The 20,316-nt window shown below is 39.2% G+C and overlaps 1 protein-coding gene across 4 annotated transcripts in view; it reads left to right on the top strand.

Moving 5' to 3' along the window:
* PHYHIPL (phytanoyl-CoA 2-hydroxylase interacting protein like) overlaps window positions 1–20,316 on the top strand; it is a 64,074-nt gene that overhangs the window by 38,327 nt on the left and 5,431 nt on the right. For all 4 annotated transcript variants that reach the window (XM_071811711.1, XM_065843568.2, XM_071811710.1 and 1 more), the window contains exons 2-3: window positions 14,758–14,954; window positions 19,895–20,069. In XM_071811711.1, the coding sequence (XP_071667812.1) occupies window positions 14,790–14,954; window positions 19,895–20,069 (340 nt within the window). In that variant the 5' untranslated portion in view covers window positions 14,758–14,789. The remainder of the gene's footprint in view (window positions 1–14,757; window positions 14,955–19,894; window positions 20,070–20,316) is intronic.

The following is a 20,316-nucleotide window of genomic DNA, read 5'->3' as shown; positions in this document are numbered from 1 at the left end:
CTGTGCTGAACAAAATGGGAGTATTATTTTAATTAGTAGTAAATAATGTGATGGCCTAGTGTTTGCAGTCTACTATAATATCTTGTTTGATTTCAAGACGGTGGAATTGCACCAACACTAGCTCTGACGGTCAGGGGCATGAAAGCCAATGGTGTGCCAACTGTAGCTGATTTTGCCACACTGCAACTCTCATTCTGTAGAGGGTTGTGGAGAAGATTGTTTAGCTTCAATATGACAAGGTATAAGGTATAATTCCATTTTAGTAGTCTGTGTATCAGAAAGTTTAGTTTTTTGGCTGCTCTTGACATTCTGAAAATGTGGTTTAGTTTTGAATGAGTGAAGTACAAATACTAAATACTTTCAACTCACCGGAACACTCAATAATAATTTAATCTCAGTGAAAGAATGAGATCAACCTTGCTATATTAACCATTGCACAAAGTTTTGCTGACCAGATTTTTGGTCATGTTTTGTTTTATACGCTGGGTTTGTGTAACTTGTGTGCCTCCACAATTCACTTTCAGCCATAGCTATGCGTTTTTAAATATTTGCAGTCAAGTTTTCAGAAGCCCTCAAGTAACTCAGCTTAGATCCCATTGATTTCAGTAAGACCTTTCCAAATTATTTAGGTACTTCTGAAGATGTTACCAAATGTTACTTAAATTTTTGCTTCAAGTCAGGATGGGTCAAAAATCAAAAGATTAATTGGTACTGAATTGGAACAATTGGCTGATAACAAAGAGGAGAATTCACAGTTGTATATCTGATAATGATAATTGCAAGAGAGGAAACAATTATTTTGAGAAATTGGTTTAATTATGCAATTGAATGCATTATTTATTTTATTTAAAATTAATTGAATTACAGTTATTAAATAACTTAGCTGTAATTTCAGTTAGCAAGATATAAATTCATTCACTTTCAAGTCTAAATGGTCCTGAGATGTCTGATCCTGTTAATACTTTCCAGAAAAAAATTGTGAGCATAAATGAAAAATTCTGAAGTATGTGACACAGAAATTCAGAGAAATTATTCTTGAAAAGTTTATTCCTTTTAAGATATCACTCCAGAGGATATTTCTGAGTCAGTGTGATGTAGATTTCTTTGCTATGGCACTTTAGAATTGGCTGCAGTGTAATATTTACCTTTTTTTCCCCTATGTTCTTTTTCTTATTTGTCTTTGGCGGGGATCTTGCAAATTATTAGAGGTTGCTTTTGCATCATGAGGATCATGAGACTAGTTGAATGTAATTTAGGAAATAATTACAAAATGTGACTTCAGCTAGCTCTTAACTTCTGTGACCTCCCTCTCTGGTCTCCGGAAAGAATTGGACTCCTCCAGGGCAAAGTTAAATGTGAGAGCTAAATGTAGATACTCAGATTATCCACTTCAGGAAACTGCATTTCTGCACTGAACAGAAGGTGAGCCTGTGGAGACCAACTTCCCAAGGCTGATGTTGGTCTTTTTTAGTATTTTCTTCTTTCTCAGGGTAGTAGTGGTTTCCACAGTAGCACATCGTATCGGTATTGCACGTGAACATTGTTGCAAGTCATATGTATAAAATCTTTTGGACAGTAGCCTTTCTTTTAAATTAGAGGATGCATCTTTTGTATAAAATTTATTTCTGTAACACTGAAGGAGTGCATCTGGCCCAACAAATCTACTCTGGAGAATTTTATATCTCAGCCAAAATTTATATTCCACAGAAACGTTGTAATGGCACTATTTGATTTCTGCTAATTCTGGTAACCTCCTCTGTACAGATACACAACTAAGCAACTAAGCACCTCCCAGCCGCTTGCTAACTCCACCCCTGATGGGGTGGGGGAGAGAATCAGAAGAGTAAAAGTAAGAAAACCCCTGGGTTGAGATAAAGACAATTTATTAAGTAAAACAAAATTGTGCACATGAGCAAAGCAGAACAAGGGTTTCATTCACCACTTTCCATGGGCAGGCAGGTGTTCAACCATCTCCAGGAAAGCCAGGCTCCAGCACATATAACGGTTGCTTGGGAAGAAAAACACCATTACTTCAAACATCCACCCCCACTTCCTCCTTTTTCCTCCAGCTTTTTATAGTGAGCATCATGTCATATGATGTGGAATATCCCTTTGGTCAGTTGGGATCAGCTGCCCAGCTGTGTCCCCTCCCAACTGTTTGTGCAGCCCCAGCCCGCTCACTGAGTGGGGGGCTGTGAAGAGCAAAAAGGCGCTGGCTCTGTGCAAGTGCTGCTCAGCAGTAACTAAAACATCCCTGTGTTATCAACAGTGTTGCCAGCACAAACCCAAAACACAGCCCCATCTAGTTACTATTAAGAAAATTTAACTTTGTCCCAGCTAAAACCAGCACACCTATTTAACCTAATATAGCATTCGGTGTTCACTAGGAGAATGCTTGAGCTGTAAGCCAAATCCCTGAAGTTCTGATGGCATAACAGTATTCCAAACTATACCAGGGTAAGGCTTCATTTGCTGCTACTAGCTGTCAGGTTTGCCAGACTTAATTGTGTATTCCCATTTATGTTAGTGAAAAACATAGACATATGAGGAAATAAAGCCTCTTAAGTCCTATGTGTACAAGACCTCAAAATACGCGATAGTCAAATGCTTTTGCTAAGGGTAAATGAGCATCTCAGTTGAGTTGTATTCAAGGGACGAGCAAAGCATCAATTTGGTGCTGAATGCACTTCTTTCATTATATATTGTCTTTCAGCTGCTGTACTACACCTCCTGTCAGGTAGCAATGAAGTCTCCGAGCCGTCTTTGTGCAACAAGAGGCTGCTTGCAGAACAAGGTTTCAGTCCTGTAGCTGACAGCAGACGGTGAGAAACAAGGCTTGGGAGAGAGCGGGGAACTGCTCAGTGGGAACTAAGAGCCTGGACATTTGCTGCTGCCAGTGGCAGGATTGAGATATTGGTCTGCTGATTTGAATCATGGGACCACTTGTAGAGTAGATTTGTTCTCCGTGTGAGATGGAGGAAGAATTGAGTCTTTTGTAAGAGGCTGAGAGAAATTCTTTAGTACAGAAACTAGATAAACTGGAGATTGCTCGGTGCTTTATGTAGGCACAGTTTTGGGGGACCCTCTCTGTTGAAGAAGACAGCTGTACTAAAGGCACAATTATGCTCTCAAAGTCTAGTTTTGTTCTCTTTGTTTTGCAATGTGGAATATTCCTGCTGAAGTCAATGGTGTAGATTAGGAAGAAACAGATAAATTATACCTTGAGTTAAAACCAAGTAACAACAGAATCTGAATATATATGAACATTGTAAAAACACTCAGTAATTATAGATATACATACTATAGTTTTAAATAATGCTTTATTTTCAAAACTGTTTGTTTTTTGTTGTGGTTTTGTTTGTTTGTTTGATTTTCAAAAGGGTGCACATTATCTTACCAAAACATGCACAACAGTAGCATCAGACATGGGGAGGAAATGACAAGAAGATTCAAAGGGATTTATCCCTCAAACAGGATTTATAGATCCAAGCATTCTCTCTTTAACTAATGTAGGAATTGGTTTTACAAGAATACTGTGAAATAGAATAGACATACATGCCCTAACAAATAACAACCTTGATTTGCTAATTTTGTAAATGTTGTTGTATTTTTATTTCCTCTGAGTGATTTGTCTCTCTTGAGCAAGGTGTTGCAGCAAACATTGAAATTCTTGATATTCAGGTTGATTATTTGCTTGGTAGGGACATATTGTCCTGGTCTGGTAAAACAATTTTACACAGCTAGCAGTTGGATGGGGACCCATTCATTCCAGAGCTCAGGAGAAAAACATCATATTGTGCTTTTTCTTAGTTAAATTTCAAGTACGCAGCTAATATATAATTTCCTGGCACTTTCCTGTCATTTCTGATGGTTATAGAGAAAGAAAAATTCTCCCTCCTATTGAATTTTTGAATAAATAAAATACCTCCATGGTAAGTTGGATAATTCATTCTGACTTATAGTGCTCAAATAATGTCAGTCTATATCAATTTTCTAGAATTACAGACTTAATATTTTACCTGTATAGAGCTGATAAATAACCAATCAACTGAATTATCAAGATAAGAAAAGGTAGAATTCTTTCTCTTTCAGAAGGCATAGGGATGCCACTGTTCATTTTATTGGAGTTACTGTTTCTGAATGAATTATTTTCAGTTGTTAGTATCTAGTAAGAGGATTTCTTATGTCATGATATGTACCTAGTTGTTTTTTATGAAGTCAATCGCCTCTCATTAAACATTTTTTATTTCAAAAGGTCATAGCTAATGTCTCTCATTGTATTGAAAATGTTAACTTGAGAACAAACAGTTCCCCAAGGGATATATTTCAAGATCTGAAAATGTGACAGTTTTTTAAAAAAGTGATTTGAATGGTAAGATTTTGTTTGGGTACTGCTGTGTTTATTACATGTGCTGTTGGTATCTGTGTATAATGTAAATCTGTTCTTTTGAGGTCTCAAAATTTGCTTTACCTTATAGTTTATTACTCTGTGCCTCTCATCCTCATCTATATATCTTTTGATTTTAAGACATCTTCCCAAAATGTATTAAGGATCCAGCATTAACTTTTAATTCTGTGCTATGTGGGTAAAGTCTCAGCCTTGCTTATTTTCTGACTCACAAACCTTAGTCGCATTTCCTCTATCCAATTTCTAGGTTTTCATGTATCTGACACTTCACAGAAGTAACTGCAGACATGAGTATCTTGAGTGTCTTTCTAAAGACAATAGAGTACAGCACTTAGTGCATTATCTTCTGCATGAGAGCAACCCAGATAAACCCCAAACTATGTGAACCACAGCAGTGAAATAACATCAGTGCAGGAAAATATTGTGATGATGTAGAAGTGCCATGACAACTGTTCCACTGGCTTTCCTCCCAGTTGCTGGTTAGGGAATGTCATTGGGGCTTCCTTGTGCTTTTGGCATTCCAAGTTAATTTAGTAAATTCTAGGTGTCTTCCCTGCCACAAAAAAATTGGGCAGTTTGGATGAATGGAACAACTACCACTGAATCTAGGCTTGCTTGCTTTCTTTCAATCTTGGGTGACTGGTCAGTATTGGCTGTGGAGGTATTTCAGTCACTTGCCATGTTACATAAGCTTAGTTTTCTTTATAGTCTGCATAACCCCCTAAAATAGGTGGTTTATATCGCCTATTTTTCCATCATTTTCCATAATTTTTTTCCTCCCCTCAGAAAGGCATTATTCATCGTACAAATGTCAAAAGTTCTCATTTTTGGGAAGTGCCTTGAACTGTTTTCTTCTTTGTTGCTGCTAGAGATAAAGGCAGAGGAGAGCCAGTCTTCAGACAGAATTTGAGTAGGACCTGTTATTTACTTTACCATTTCTCTACAGTTTTAATTGAGCTTTAAATGAGTGTCTTGACTTTAAGAAGTAGTGACATTTCAGTATTTTCAGTTAAATTCTTTGAGAATTATTAGATTCCATGACTTTTAACACTAAGTTTATTTGAAATCTCTCCATATATGCATGTATTTTGGAAAATTAACTGAGGTTTTAAACAGGTGTTGTTTGCAAATCATTGTGAAATCAAAGTTTAAGAAACTGCTGTTCCCAAGTCACCTCCTCAGCTGAGAATGTGGTGACCAGACTAGTGAGCTCTTAGGATGTTTCAGTGTAACTTACAGCCAAAAAAGACAGGACTATAACTGGAAATAGCCATCACTAACAAACTTGTGTTGTGTTGTGTTTTAAATCTAGACCACATTAAATGCAAAGAGCTTCCTCCTCAGATAAAGAGACATTTTAATAGCAACCGTTTCAGATGCAAGGACAAGCATGAGATTTAAAAAGTAAAAATTGACAGGCCAGAATGTCTTAATGCTTTTTTTAATGAATCCTTTTGGAACATATTTTCAAAGATCTATGGCAATGGTGTTGGCAGCTTAGGAGAGGCATAATAGTCATTTTTTAATGTCTACTCCAAAAGCATCAGAAGTCCATGCTTCCCATAACATGACTCTGAGGACACTGAAGATTTATCCCTGAGTACAAAGAAACTTAGATGATTTGGTTTTGTCCATAAAACTGGAGATTTTCCAAGGTGATGCCAAAAGAGGCAAATCTATTTATATAATACATATTGAGGAGGGTTCATAATGGGTTTAAATGAAAATGTAGGTTACACTTCTTCAAGCTGTAATTTGCATCTTGAGGGACAGAAGGACAAAGCCTTAGCAGGAAACACAGTCAACAAGAGATGTCAAAGTCATGCAAGGAAAAGCCATTTTATTGCTTTCTTCTCTTTTCTGTTGGTTGTTCTCCTGACATGTCTGGGCTCTGTGATATAAAGAACATTTACATCACTTCAGGGATGTGTAACTTTCCAGCACTGCTTAGGACAGCTCTGAATTTGTTCAAGTGATGGCTCAAACAGACCCCCTCTCTATTCCAAATTCTGTTGAGATATTAACATTTTTTCCATATATAAAATGAATAAATAATTTTTCCCAAGTATTGGATATCTGAATTGGTTGAATCTAAACCCCATGAAGGGTAAATAGTGATCTGAAAAGCATTCTTATGTTATTTTGATGGTCATTCCTCTAGCATCTAAATCTAAATTGCAGATAAATAGTAGTATTCTATAGTTATATTTTGTCATTCAGTGTTACTGAAAGGATACTCTCACAGCTCCAGCAGGGAAAAGAATTTTACCTGGCCCTACCTTCTTTTAATTTCTCCAGATTTAATAGATGATATTTCAGTTGAATTAATATTTCACAAGTTTACTTCACACTGAGTACAGGCAATCACACTCATTATGACTGTAATACTTTTAGGTTTTTCCTTGTTGATGGATGGCTATTATGTCATTGAATTCAGTTATTTGCAGGTTCTGTTTTCCGTGAATTTGTTTCTTGACTGCTGGATAATTTTTCATGGTTGCATAGTGCAGCAAGCTGCACAGCTAATGCTGTGCGAGGTGGCATATTAGTGTTATAGATGGAGTTATGGGAAAGAGGATGTGATTTGATTGCTTAATACAAATCGCGTGAGTTCTGAATACTTAGGAGTTCTACTGCAGCGTGGCTGGTGTACAGCCTCTGAGCATGAATCTGTCTTTGATGTTTCCAAATGATGGATAACATTCAAACTATGGGAAATACAGATGTATGTGTAGGGATTCTATATGTTTATTAAATGTGTATCATGCTGCTTCAGTTAATTTTTTTCCATTGTTAATGCTTAATAGCAGGAATGTATTTGCCAAGATAAAGTCAGTCAAAACATCTATAAGCAAGGCCATAAGAACCCAGAAATATCTTATTGATCTAGTTTCATAAAACTCAGTTCTGTGAGCTGTAAGTATGCTTAGAGCATGGATTACGAATTAGTCTTTTCAGGGTTTCTTTTATGGATAACACAAACACTTTGTCTGTGAAATGAAAACTCAGTAGGCACATACTCCCTTGCTGTGCTATGAAGTTCTACATTTTTAGAACTAAGGAAAAAGAATCTTCTCCACCATCCTTCCACTGCTGCAGATGTAATGGTTCAGCTTGTTTTGAGTGACAAAGCAAATTCAAAAAAACCCATCCTTTTCCAAATCATTTCAGTGTAGGCTTATCAATTTCTGAGTCCCATAAGTTGTCTCCAGTAGTGACAGATGAAAACCACAAATGTTCAATGGGAATTTTCTGCCTTTTTTTTTTTCATTCAGAGATAATTTACGTAAGTGGAAGATATAACAAGGATACTAAATTAAGTGTGTCTATGTGTATATAAATAAAACTGGTTTGTTACTCATTTGCCAGCATTTTGGCTCAGCTGCAGCAGCAAGTATCATAACCATTTTAAAACTGATTAGACAATTTAACTTGAAATTTAACTCTGGATATGGCAGAGAGAGATAAGCCTATGAATAGGAGCATAAAACATTAATCTTGCAGTTCTCCAGCTGATCTCAGTAAAGCTGGCGTGTTATATTTATTCTTTGGCTTTGAAGAAATTTAAAGTCTTATGCTTCCAGCGTGACCTACGCACACATGAGTGGTCTTTGACTTCTTATTACGCAGGTCAAGAACCACCGGGCCCCTTTGCTTGTTCTAGAAGTGAACTGGGTTTGGTTAAAACAGAGGTGTTTCTGCAGCACGCGGGGTGACAAGCCTGGTTTTTTTTGGCAGAGGAGATTAGGCTTGTTTCACTACTATGAGTTACTGCCCAAAAGAGACTTGAAAGCAGCGCTTCCCTCCAGTCCTGCAGTGGCTTCCGGGGTTGAAGCAACATGAATGTGCAAAATGAAGTAACAATTTTAGTTGGGAGCTGATCTATTTTAATTCAACATTAAGCAGTTCAGAGCAACGTTTCCTATGCTACTTTGATTTTTCAGCTTTTGTCTGTATTGTGATGCTTCAAAGAAAGATCAGCTTAGCTTCAGTGAAGCAGCAAAACAACAAATGTGCAAGCAGCCAGTTCTAAGGCTTTCTCCACCTATTTTCACATCCATAATAGTAGTAACTTTCTTTCAGCTGGAGTTTTGAAGTGCTTTAGGGCAACTATATGCAGGATTTCAGTAAGTTCAGCTGCTATTTCTGCTTTTACTAGACATCATATTTATTGATGCTGATCTGTTCTTTACATTGATTTTGATATAAAGAAGAAGTGGCTTGAAGTGGACTTGCTTTCTAGTATGAAAAGCAATTAAAAATATTCACCAAAGCCTAGGTGAAAGAAAGGCAAGGTACAAGTGTGTTACCTTTTTAGTCAGTTATGTCTGCCAGGTTTTCTTATCTCCATGACACCTGTGTTTCACTTATCACACACATGAAGTCCCTAGTTTTTCCTAGTGGATAGGCTTCTAAGCAGTTTTTTGTAGCAGCCAGCATTTTAAAGTACTTTGGTTGGCAATATTATCAGACCCTTGTTGAACCCCCACTTTAAAAGTAGATAGTATTTTTGTAAACACCTGACTTCTAAGTTTAGTTTGAAGTTACCATTCCGCTATAGAAAATTCTGTCCATTCCTTCTATTTTGTCTTTTAAGTATGTAACTATATATTATGGTAGTTGTAATGCTATTCTAATATTGATAAACTCTAATGGAGATATTCCACATTATGCAGTTATTACATATTACCAGACTGGTTAGGATATTCTAACTGTCCTTCTTCTTCATTTATTTGTAGTTAATTACAGTGCAGTGATGTTCAGCAATGTATCTCACATTTATATGTCACATTCCAGTACGTCTCAGGACAGAATGCTGTTCCTAACACTGAAAAGCACTAGTTTCTGCAGGATCCAGATTCTGAGTTAGAACTCATGTTTTACAAGAGAATGCTGTTTCAAAATTTCTTGTTGGTCTGCATGCTGGGGTGTCTGCTGCGCAGGCAAAGCTGGTCTAATACTTGCATGTCTGGTTCCTTGGATCAGTCAAATCTCAAAAAACAAGAGCACGCTTTTCATGCTCTATCCTTTTTCTCCTCGTTCCCATGCAATGCTACATTTGTTATTCAAAAATCACCATTTACCAATGCTCAGTGAATCAACATCCTCTGTATTAATAATATATATCACTATCAGGTTCCTATTACTGCCTGTCAATGGATTTTGGCATTCAGGACTACACAAATATGTATGAAAATATAAGTACACATTACAAATATCACAGACATTACATATTCTAAATAGAAGGAAAAGTGGAGTATTGCTTGTTCGTGAATATTATGAGGTATTTTACTATCTTATTTCATATTCTGTTCATACTCTGTATTTCAAAATCTGTATTTTTTTTTCCTCTTTCAAAAAGCTTAAAAGATTTTGGAGAAGTGTTTATTTTGGATTATGTTCCATCAGGAGGAAAAGATAGCTTAACACTCAGTAATGCAAATGGTTTCTTTTCCTGACATATTAAAAATGTTGCTAAAAATTACCTGGAGATTTTCTGCTAGACATTTACTTAAACTATTTATTCAGTTCTTAAACAAAGAAAGTAAAAGGATCAGGAGTGCAGACATCTGAAGATGTATGTCAGACATTATTTCCAATAATGGAAACAAGGCATGGTGGTGGAGTTGTTCTTTACGTGAGAGAGCAACTACAATGTATTGAGTATTGTCCAGGCATGGATGAGGGACAAGCTGAGAGTCCATGGGTGAAAATTAAGGGGTGGGCTGGCAGGAGTGATACTGTTGTGGGTGTCTATGATAGGCTACCAGATCAGGCTGAGGAAGTTGATGAGGCCTTCTACAGACAGCTGAGAGCAGCCTCACAGTCACAGGCCTTGGTTGTTGTGGGGGATTCTAACTTCCCTGATGTTTGCTGGAAGGATAACTTGGCCAGCCAACCACAGTCTAGGAGGTTCCTCCAGTCCATTGACAATAACTTTCTGATGCAAAGGGTGGAGGAGCCGACTAGGAGAGGTGCACTGCTGGACCTCATCCACACTAACAAGGAGGGTCTGGTTGAAGCGGTAAAGTTTGAGGGCTGCAGCGACCATGAAATGGTGGAGATCAGGATCTCCTGTAGCAGGAACAGAATTGCTAGCAGAACTGCAACCCTGGACTTCAGTAGGGCAAACTTTGGCCTTTTCAAGCAATTGCTAGGGGAAATCCCATGGGCAAGACTGCTTGAAGGTAAAGGGGCCCAAGATAGTTGGTTAGTGTTCAGGGACCGTTTCTACCAGGCACATGATCGGAGCATCCCAATGCGTAGGAAGTCAAGGAAGGAGCCAGGAGACCTGCGTGGTTAAACAGGGAACTGCTGGGTAAGCTCAAGTGAAAGAGGAGAGTTTATAGATCATGGAAGGGAGGGGCTGGCCACTTGGGGAGAATATAAGGCTGTTGTCAGAGGGTGTAGGGAGGCAACTAGGAAAGCTAAGGCCTCCTTAGAATTAAACCTGGTGAGAGGGGTCAAGGACAACAGGAAGAGCTTTTTCAAATACATGGCAGATAAAACTAACGCCAGAGGCAATGTAGGCCCACTGATGAACGAGGTGAGTGCCCTGGTGACAGAAGATACAGAGAAGGCAGAGCTACTGAATGCCTTCTTTGTCTCTGTCTACTCTGCTGGAGGCTGTCCTGGGGAGCCCCGCACCGCTAAGGCCCCAGAGGAAGTCAGGACAATGGAGGAGTCCACCTCAGTTGATGAGGACTGGGTTAGGGAGCAGTTAGGCAATCTGGACATCCATAAATCCATGGGTCCGGATGGGGTGCACCCGCGGGTGCTGAGGGAGCTGGCTGAGGTCATTGCTGGACCACTTTCCATCATCTTTGCCAAGTCTTGGGAAATGGGAGAGGTGCCTGAGGACTGGAGGAAAGCAAAAAGGGCAGGAAGGAGGACCCAGGTAACTACAGACTGGTCAGCCTCACCTCCATCCCTGGGAAACTGATGGAATGACTTATCCTTGGTACCATCTCAAGGCGTATCAAGGATAAGAGGGTCATTAGGGGCAGTCAACATGGCTTTACCAAGGGGAAGTCGTGCTTGACCAACCGCATAGCCTTTTATGAGGACATAATGAGGTGGATAGATGATGGCAAAGCAGTGGATGTGGTGTACCTTAACTTCAGTAAGACATTTGACACAGTTTCCCACAGCATCCTTGTAGCTGAACTGAGGGAGTGTGGTCTGGATGATCGGGTAGTGAGGTGGACTGCGGACTGGCTGAAGGAGAGAAGCCAGGGAGTTGTAGTCAATGGGGCGGAGTCTAGTTTGAGGCCAGTATCTAGTGCAGTGCCTCAGGGGTCGGTACTGGGACCTGTATTATTCAATATATTCATCAATGACTTGGATGAGGGAATAGAGTGTACTATCAGCAAGTTTGCTGATGAAACAAAGCTGGGAGGAGTGGCTGACACGCCAGAAGGCTGTGCTGCCATCCAGTGAGACCTGGACAGTCTGGAGAGTTGGGCAGGGAATAACCTGATGAAGTTTAACAAGGGAAAGTGTACAGTCTTGCATTTGGGCAGGAACAACCCCAGGTTCTAGTATAAGGTGGGGAATGACCTGTTAGAGAGCAGTGTAGGGGAAAGGGACCTGGGGGTCCTGGTGGACAACAGGATGACCATGAGCCAGCACTGTGCCCTTGTGGCCAGGAAGGCCAATGGCATCCTGGGATGTATTAGAAGGGAGATGGTTAGTAGGTGGAGAGAGGTTCTCCTGCCCCTCTACTCTGCCCTGGTGAGACCCCATCTGGAATATTGCGTCCAGTTCTGGGCCCCTCAGTTCCAGAAGGACAGGGAACTGCTGGGGAGAGTCCAGTGCAGGGCAACAAAGGTGATTGAGGGAGTGGAGCATCTCCCTTATGAGGAAAGGCTGAGAGAGCTGGGTCTATTTATCTTGGAGAAGAAGAGGGGGCGACCTTATTAATGTTTACAAATATATAAAGGGTGAGTGTCAGGAGGATGGAGCCAGACTCTTCTCAGTGACAACCAACAGTAGGACAAGGGGTAATGGGTTCAAACTGGAACACAAGAGGTTCCACTTAAATTTGAGAAGAAACTTCTTCTCAGTGAGGGTAACAGAACACTGGAACAGGCTGCCCAGGGGGGTTGTGGAATCTCTTACTCTGGAGATATTCAAAACCCGCCTGGACGCCTTCCTGTGTAAACTCACCTAAATGTCCCTGCTCCGGCAGGGGGATTGGACTGGATGATCTTTTGAGGTCCCTTCCGATCCCTGACATTCTGTGATTCTGTGAATTACAGAAAACAGTACCCATCTACAGAAGCACTTTTGCCCTTTAACTGTCATCAGTGTACTCCAAAATCTTTTTCCATCTCTGTTACTTTCTGTCAGTGGTCATTACTGCTTTGCCTGTCTCCTGAAGCTTAAATTATTTTGGCTGTTTGTAACACAGCTTGGGCCCATAGTTATGGAGTAGAGAAGCAAAGAAATTGCACATTAATTTATTGTAGATATATATGGTTTGGCTTTCCAGACTGCATGTCTATTCAGGTCTTTATTTAGTTATTCAGTGTGCTAGGATCCAAGTCCATCCTGCTCTCCAGGAGGTCAGAGAACCTCAGCAGCTTCGCTCCATCTTCTGCTTAAACACAGCTCCTTGCTCCTGGAAGAGCAATAACATGTAGCTTTTTCAGTGTCCTTGATAGAGCTTTCAGACATTTTTAAAATAAAATACGCTTACAAAAGAAGGCAAAGCCATTTTCTCCCTGCTGGCTTCTTGAAATCTCCTGTTGGAAAAAGCACTTACCATGTATTTTGTATGAACAGAAAGTTTTCAGTAATGACTGGTATTTCTGGGTCTGTTGCAGCCAGTGCAGCTGTTGAAAATGTCACTGTGGATGGTACAAACATGATACAATTCTGAGCAAGACAATGCAGCATCTCACTTTGATATTGGTTGAAAAGGAAAAAAAGAGCAATAGGATACTTAAAAAACAGACAAGTTGTTGGATGTTCTTGAAGTCATCAATAAATTAATTTATTCAGAATACTAGCTGCATATCTGTGGATTTTGCAGGCTCTGTGACTCAATTTCACATATCCATGAGAATTTTGAGCAAGCAGGCCAGCATTAATATTCCTGCATTGAGTGTTGATATAATTCTTTGACAATGTATGTCAATAGGTGTAAATGTTTGTAATGCTTTCCAAGTCAAACTATTATTATTATTAATGACTAGACTCACGTTCTGCGTTCAGTACTTTAGAAGTTATGATAGAAGTATATAAATGCTATCTTTCTCTGTAATTAGACGTGGCTAAAATGATTCTGACAATGTGTTCCCTGACATCTCTGCATGGGCTTCCAGTCTTCCTCACCTGGACAGAATTTGGGAGTTTTCCTCTCTTTCTTACACAGACACAAGGCTTAATTTTCTCCATAGTTTCTTTCTATTCTTATCTATGTTTGATTTCTTTTTTTAATGCCCTGTTTCTTTCCTTCTTCTCTTGCACCATCTTCTCTATTTTTTCGCTTTTATCCACTCATTTTCTTGTCTTTCTGCTTTTTCTTTTTATTGTTTGTTTGCTTTTGACTTGTGTCTTGTAGTGCAAGATCACCTAACTTTTCTGAGTTTTAGTGTTCACAGAATGCTTTACTACAAGATTGCCTTGGGAACTAAGGGAAGACCTAATCTTAGAACCTGTGATGCTTTTTGGGGTCATGGTGATTTGTTCATCTACCATATGCACTTAGAGAAATTAGAAAAAACTCCCCAGAAAACAGCAGGGTGTCAACTGGGCAAATAGAATAGAGAGAATAAGAACCAGAAAATGAAATTGGCGCGTATATCCCTTTTACTGTGGCTCAACAAATGATCATTGTGAAGGAGAGTGTTTCATATATGTGTATACATTTGTTTTATATACATGCACTATCTATAAACTTTGGAGAGACTGGTTTTACTTTGTGCTTGAAAAACAATTTTAGGTTGAATATGGTTTCTGTTTTTATTTATTTCACTGACAGGTATGCATAGAGCCATTATATGAACTGTGGATGTTGCTGGCATCTTAACTAAAAGCTGTAGCACCAGATAGCTTCAGATATTTCTTTTTCTCAAACTGCAGCTGCACACAGTTGTGATCCTAGCCAGTATGTGCAGCCTGCTGACATGTTAGTGCTGCTTATTCACATGAGGACTTTCAACCCCTTCCAATATTTCCCATCACTGAAATTGAGACTTGCGTAATTGTACCTCATAGCTGCTTCTGAGTGCCACCTATGAGACTTTGTGATAGGTTGTTCAGAGATGTCAGTGTATTGGAGAAGAGAAAACAGATATCTAATAGGTCTTTAAGCAAATGAATCATGTTTATTTTTTATGCAGGGAATAAATCACAAGACAGTGGGATCGCAGAGATGGAGGAACTTCCAGTCCCACACAACATCAAAATAAGTAACATCACATGTGATTCCTTCAAGATTTCTTGGGAGATGGATTCTAAATCCAAGGACCGCATTACTCATTACTTCATTGATCTCAACAAGAAAGAAAACAAGAACTCCAACAAATTTAAACACAAGGTAATTTTCATTTAAAAATCAAGGTAGAAACAGTTGATTTTAAATAGATGAATCTCAGTGTTTTATTAGCCTTTCAAAGTCTGACCATGGGAAACAGGTATTGGACAGCCAGCAGAGATGGGCTTTTGATTAATCTGATTGACAATTTTCTACTTGGAATACCTTCTCCATCTCTAGCCTATGTATGTGTACACACAAATACATTTGTCTAATAGAGAACTGAACATTACCTTTTCTTATTTCATTTGAAACTAAAACAATTCTGGAACCTGTACAATTTATTGCATGACAGGCTTTTTTTTATTCCTGACTGCATCTTAGTAATTATTTAAACAATTTACGTATTCTATGCCTGTCCTTGTTCAGTGACAGACTCATGAAAGCAACACATGTCATTTCAACAGAAGAGTCACAAATTCTAATGCACTTCTAGGAAGGCTTCCAGCAATTTCAGTTTGCAGCATTCAGCACTGTGACCTGAATATTCATCTGGCCTCTTTCCTCAAGCCACTGATGCAGGGACATACTGAATGCATTGCAGAATCTGTAGCTATTAAATCCAGCAAAATTTGCTTTGATCTTAGAATAGCTGAAATACTGGGATGTCTAGAGAAATATGGAATGAGATAAAAGATTTAAAAACACAATCATCTGCAAATTTAAAAAATAATGATGCTGGCAATATCTCTAAAATATAAGGTTTGCCAAGGCACAAATAACTATGCAGGCAAATATAAAAGCTCTAATTCTACCAACACCTAAATTACTCTTGGTTTATAAACCAGTGGGATAACTAGGAAATATTTCCACTGATTTCTCTGAGTCATTTTATTGTGAGAATATTTTTCCTGTGACTGCTGTTAAAGGCATATGTATGATTTTCACCTTTCCTCATTTGACTTTTTTTGCTTTTGATCTGGTTGGAAGCGCTGTATTCATTAAGTGTAAGGAAAAATCACTTACTGCTGCTTTAAATCAAGAATTTTACACATTTGGCCATGACGTTGCAGTTGCTAGGAACCAGCATGCAGAATGCTACTGAATTTAATGCTGTAATAGCCATTTATTATGACACGTTTTTAATTGCTGTAGCAAATAAAATAAGGTATGCGTGTGTTTTTTCTTATTCCTATTACTTTTGGACTGGCAGCCTTTGAATTGCTATTTTATGCCGCAAGAATAAATATACCTTCTAATATAAATGCTTACTTGGATGGACTATTTTTAATTTCTTTCATTTTATTAATCTACTTGTTTGGGTTTTTTTCATTTGTGTGCAAACTGATCTAAAGTTGTAAAATTTGTTTTTGTAAAAGATAGAGCTACCATAGCAGATTGAACACTATATTCACTTCAAAATTTGCATCACAGTGATTATGTGTGTTAAAATGGAGAGGAAAACAAGGATATTGGTAGTGTAATAAAGATAAGGCATTAGATTTATTTTGGTTTTAATTTTGTTTTGTTTTTTTCCTCAGCAATTCTCTAGCTTTTTTACTGTGATGAAGGTTTTAGTCAAAGGAGAGAGGTAATTAGTTTTGTAAGAACAGGAGACTAAAGTCTTTCAATTAAAATGGTGAATAAGTTGGATGTCTTGTCAGAATTAACTTAAAATTTCTTGTGTTAGTGGCTCTAGTAAAGCTTTTTTGGTTTTTGTTTTGTTTTGTTTCCACTTCCCCCAGCCAGAATGATGAAAATCCAGACAGCAGAGTGGGTGAGAGGCAGTTCTGTTCACAATTATCTGTGCCAGAACACGTATGTGTTTGTGTCTTTAGTGCTAAGTAATTCTTAACACACTTTCTAGAATAAGCTTTTGTTGAGAAATTAAAAATTGCTCAAATTCAAAATGTGCCATAACAAGGATCCTTCATCTCTGCAGTATTAATTACAGGAGTTTCATAGCTGAACTCAGCGGTAGACTCACTGGGTAGGGAGCAGATGCAGCACCAGGGACTAAACGCTCCCAGAATCTGGAGGGAACTGAATCAGTCCCCACCCATCCATTGCCTTCATAACAAAGCTACTGTGTGAAGGAAATCACTGCCCCTTCTCCTAGCTGAGCTTTTTCGAAAGAAAAGAGTGAGCCCCACCATTTAGCTAAAAGAGGAGCATTGGCACTTACTCTCAGGAGTCATCCAGCAGTCAGGCTGTGGAAGGAGACGGGCATTTTCAGGGAAAAAGATAATCTTTACTTAGCGTACGGGTAAGGTAAATCACTGTCTGCAAGTGCCCATCTCTCCCATGGGTGATAAGCCCAGATGACCAACCTAAACTGTTTTCTAACTTGTAGAGAGTTAAAGTCTCAGTTTTCTCACATGGCTGTGAGCAAGTGACTGTGGATACAGACGGAGCCTGATAGATGCTGTGCTTCAGGAAAGGGGGTTGTTTCTTGCCTCGCGTACCCAGGAGAGCACATGTGAATGATTCATCCTTTTGATACTTTTTCTATTGTCTAATATATAAAATATATTCAAAATATTTAGGGTACATACAGTTTTATTATTTATGGCTATTGCCATAATATCTGTGAAGAAGGAGTTTTGTATCTGTAGTAGGATGTAAAGACTAGAATTCTAATAAGACTGTCTTTTTCTCAGTGTGATTTGCACACACCTATCTGCTTTTTTAAGATATGGAAGTATGATTTTTCCCATGCAATAGGAAATGAGGCTCAGATATTTAGCAAAACTAGGATGTGCTGAGTTCCCACAGTGCAGACGTGGGAAAGGGAAGGATAAGATGAAATGGGAGAAAGCTGAAAATTGAAAGCTGCTACTTTGTCAGTGAAAAGGTATTGCAAAGTAGGTAGCTCTTCCCAAAACAGAGAGAGGGAGTGTGACCAGTATACCTTGCTGCTTAGTTTTTCAGTGCTTCCAGGTCTTTCTTGGAAATTATGGCCGTCTAGTTACCTTTAGAGTTGCCTGTTGGCTGCCGGTGGTGGGGCAGCCATCTGCCATTGCAGAATCCCGGCTGGCATACAACCTCCTTTGCACTGCTTTGGGGGCTCAGCCAGGAATAAGCTGAGGAGAATAGAGGTGAAAGAAATGTAGAATCCCCAATGAAATTTCTACTTGGATATTTGAACATTTTTTACTGAGGTCAATGCTGCAACCTTAAAAAAAACCCCACAAGTGTTTGCTTAGAAAAGGAACAACAGAGTTATGAAAAGCATCATATCTGCCCCTCCTCCCAAGCTGTGCAGGAGATAAACACCTGTAGTTAATGTGGTTTCAGGTAGTCTGTTACTTTTTGGTACAGTTAGAAGAATTTCCTGATCCACAGCTGGAAGGTAAGGTTTGATGCATGTGGGCAATGAGGCTTTTAGTGATACATAAAACCTGACAACATTAATGAGGGCAAAAACCACCACCGGGTTGTGGGCACAGAGACCTGGCCCGGGTGGAGGCAATTTTTACCACAGCCAAAGAAAAGATGACAGGAAGAGTAATGACTGTAAGTGTAGCAGCTGCTGACTGCTTTAGCACTGGCAGATTCAGTCCACTGGGATGCCTTTGCAATATAGCTCCAGAGTGGCAGCTTTAAATGTCATTTGAGGTTTCTTTTCTTTTTCCTTGTAATTTTTCTCTGTCTTTTATATATTATTTATTTCGGACTGCACAACTGAGCCCCTTACAGGCCCTGTTATTTGGTTTAAATGAGAACTGGCAAAAAAGAAATCATGGCAACAAAATCTTACCCCTGATTATCACTCAGTCACATTTACTGTAATATCACAAGCTGCTAATTTTACAGTTTCTTAATGCAGAAACCGAACAATATTTTTTTGCTGACAGAAAACAATAAGCTATTTTTCCCCAGTAGAAGACAAGCAGAAAAATACAAAAATCTTTCAGTTCTTGCTTACAGATCTTGTACAGAAAATATCTCTTTCTTGTTTCTTTTTTCCTTAAGGGACTACTGTGTTAGTATTTATAGGTCAATGACTATGGATTGGTATTTAGATGTGGACAGCTATGGATGTTATCTTGGATGTTATCTAAAATGCCCACTTTTCAAATGACAGCCATCTTATAGTTCTATAATTACTGATAAATATTCAAGAATAAATACCTCTCTCAGTCTATCACAATTCCTCAAGTATACCATGCAGAGAATAATTCAACTCCACTCTTTCACACACAGTTCTAGCATAAACTGTCCAGTTCTTCATTTTTTTCTTCCCCTTAGTGGTCTCTGCTGCAGTCTTTGGCACTAAAGAAATCTGGTATTTCAACAACAAGAAGCAGCTGTTCTTCTTTGCTGCACTATAGTGCTATATGTGTGAGGAGTAAAACAGAGTATCTGAAATGGTGGTGGGATGGGAAGTTCAAGTTGCAATGACAAACACAAGCCATCTAGCTGTATGCTTGGCTCGTTCTGGCCTTTCCTGTGCATAAGGTTATTATTTTGATATATGTAAAACACTCAAAGTTATTTTTCAATGCATTTTTTTTCTCTTTTGAAGTTTGGTTTGGAAGATACTAACAGCAATATAGGTGGGCTGACTGATGGCAGCAGGAATTTTGTTTGGTTACACTGACTGAAAGACAACAACGGAAATGAGAGCACAAGAAGCTTTTAAATTAAGATATCCTTGTGCTCCTTAGTGTGTGCTTCTCTGCATACTAAAGTGCAGATGGCCCTAGTCTGAAGCATATATTTGAGCTATGTATAATAGTAGCTATCTACAGTCCCTTGGAACCAATAATATGCTCATACATGCAAGTTATCACTGTAGCTATCAGAGCAGCCCTTAGACCATTGCCCTTGGCCACTCTGTTACCTTTGCCGCACCAGTGGACTGTGAAAATTAACTGAGGTTTGCAGAGAAAAGCCAGGGACTGGGGATTACATTGCAAAAACGAGGAAGGAAGGGGTGGTGGATTGGGTTTGGTTGCACTGCTGACTTGTGTGTGGTTTTGTCTTTTTGTTTCCATCAGGATGTACCCACTAAATTGGTGGCCAAAGCTGTTCCTTTGCCTATGACAGTCCGCGGGCACTGGTTCTTGAGCCCAAGAACGGAATACACAGTAGCGGTGCAGACAGCGTCAAAGCAAGTTGATGGCGATTATGTTGTTTCTGAGTGGAGTGAAATCATCGAGTTTTGCACAGCAGGTAATATTGCTGAGGAAACATGCACCATAGGATGCACGCAATTAACGGTAGCTTTGCTGCATGAGTGGGTTTCCCGTCTACCAGTGCCAGCTAGGCTGGTAGGGTTACAGAAGTCACACCTGGAAATGGGAATTCTTACTTTAGGCTTCATATGTGCTCAGGTTTGGTGCATTAACGGGGGCGGGGGAAAGAGAGAGGCGGGCAGGCAGGCAGCTGCAGTGCCCCTGTGTTCCGCGATAGCTTGGCT

This window comes from Patagioenas fasciata, chromosome 8 (assembly GCF_037038585.1).
Source record: "Patagioenas fasciata isolate bPatFas1 chromosome 8, bPatFas1.hap1, whole genome shotgun sequence".
Taxonomy (NCBI): domain Eukaryota; kingdom Metazoa; phylum Chordata; class Aves; order Columbiformes; family Columbidae; genus Patagioenas; species Patagioenas fasciata.
The sequence above is the reverse complement of the archived record's forward strand: the minus strand, read 5'-3'. Positions and strand labels throughout refer to the sequence as shown.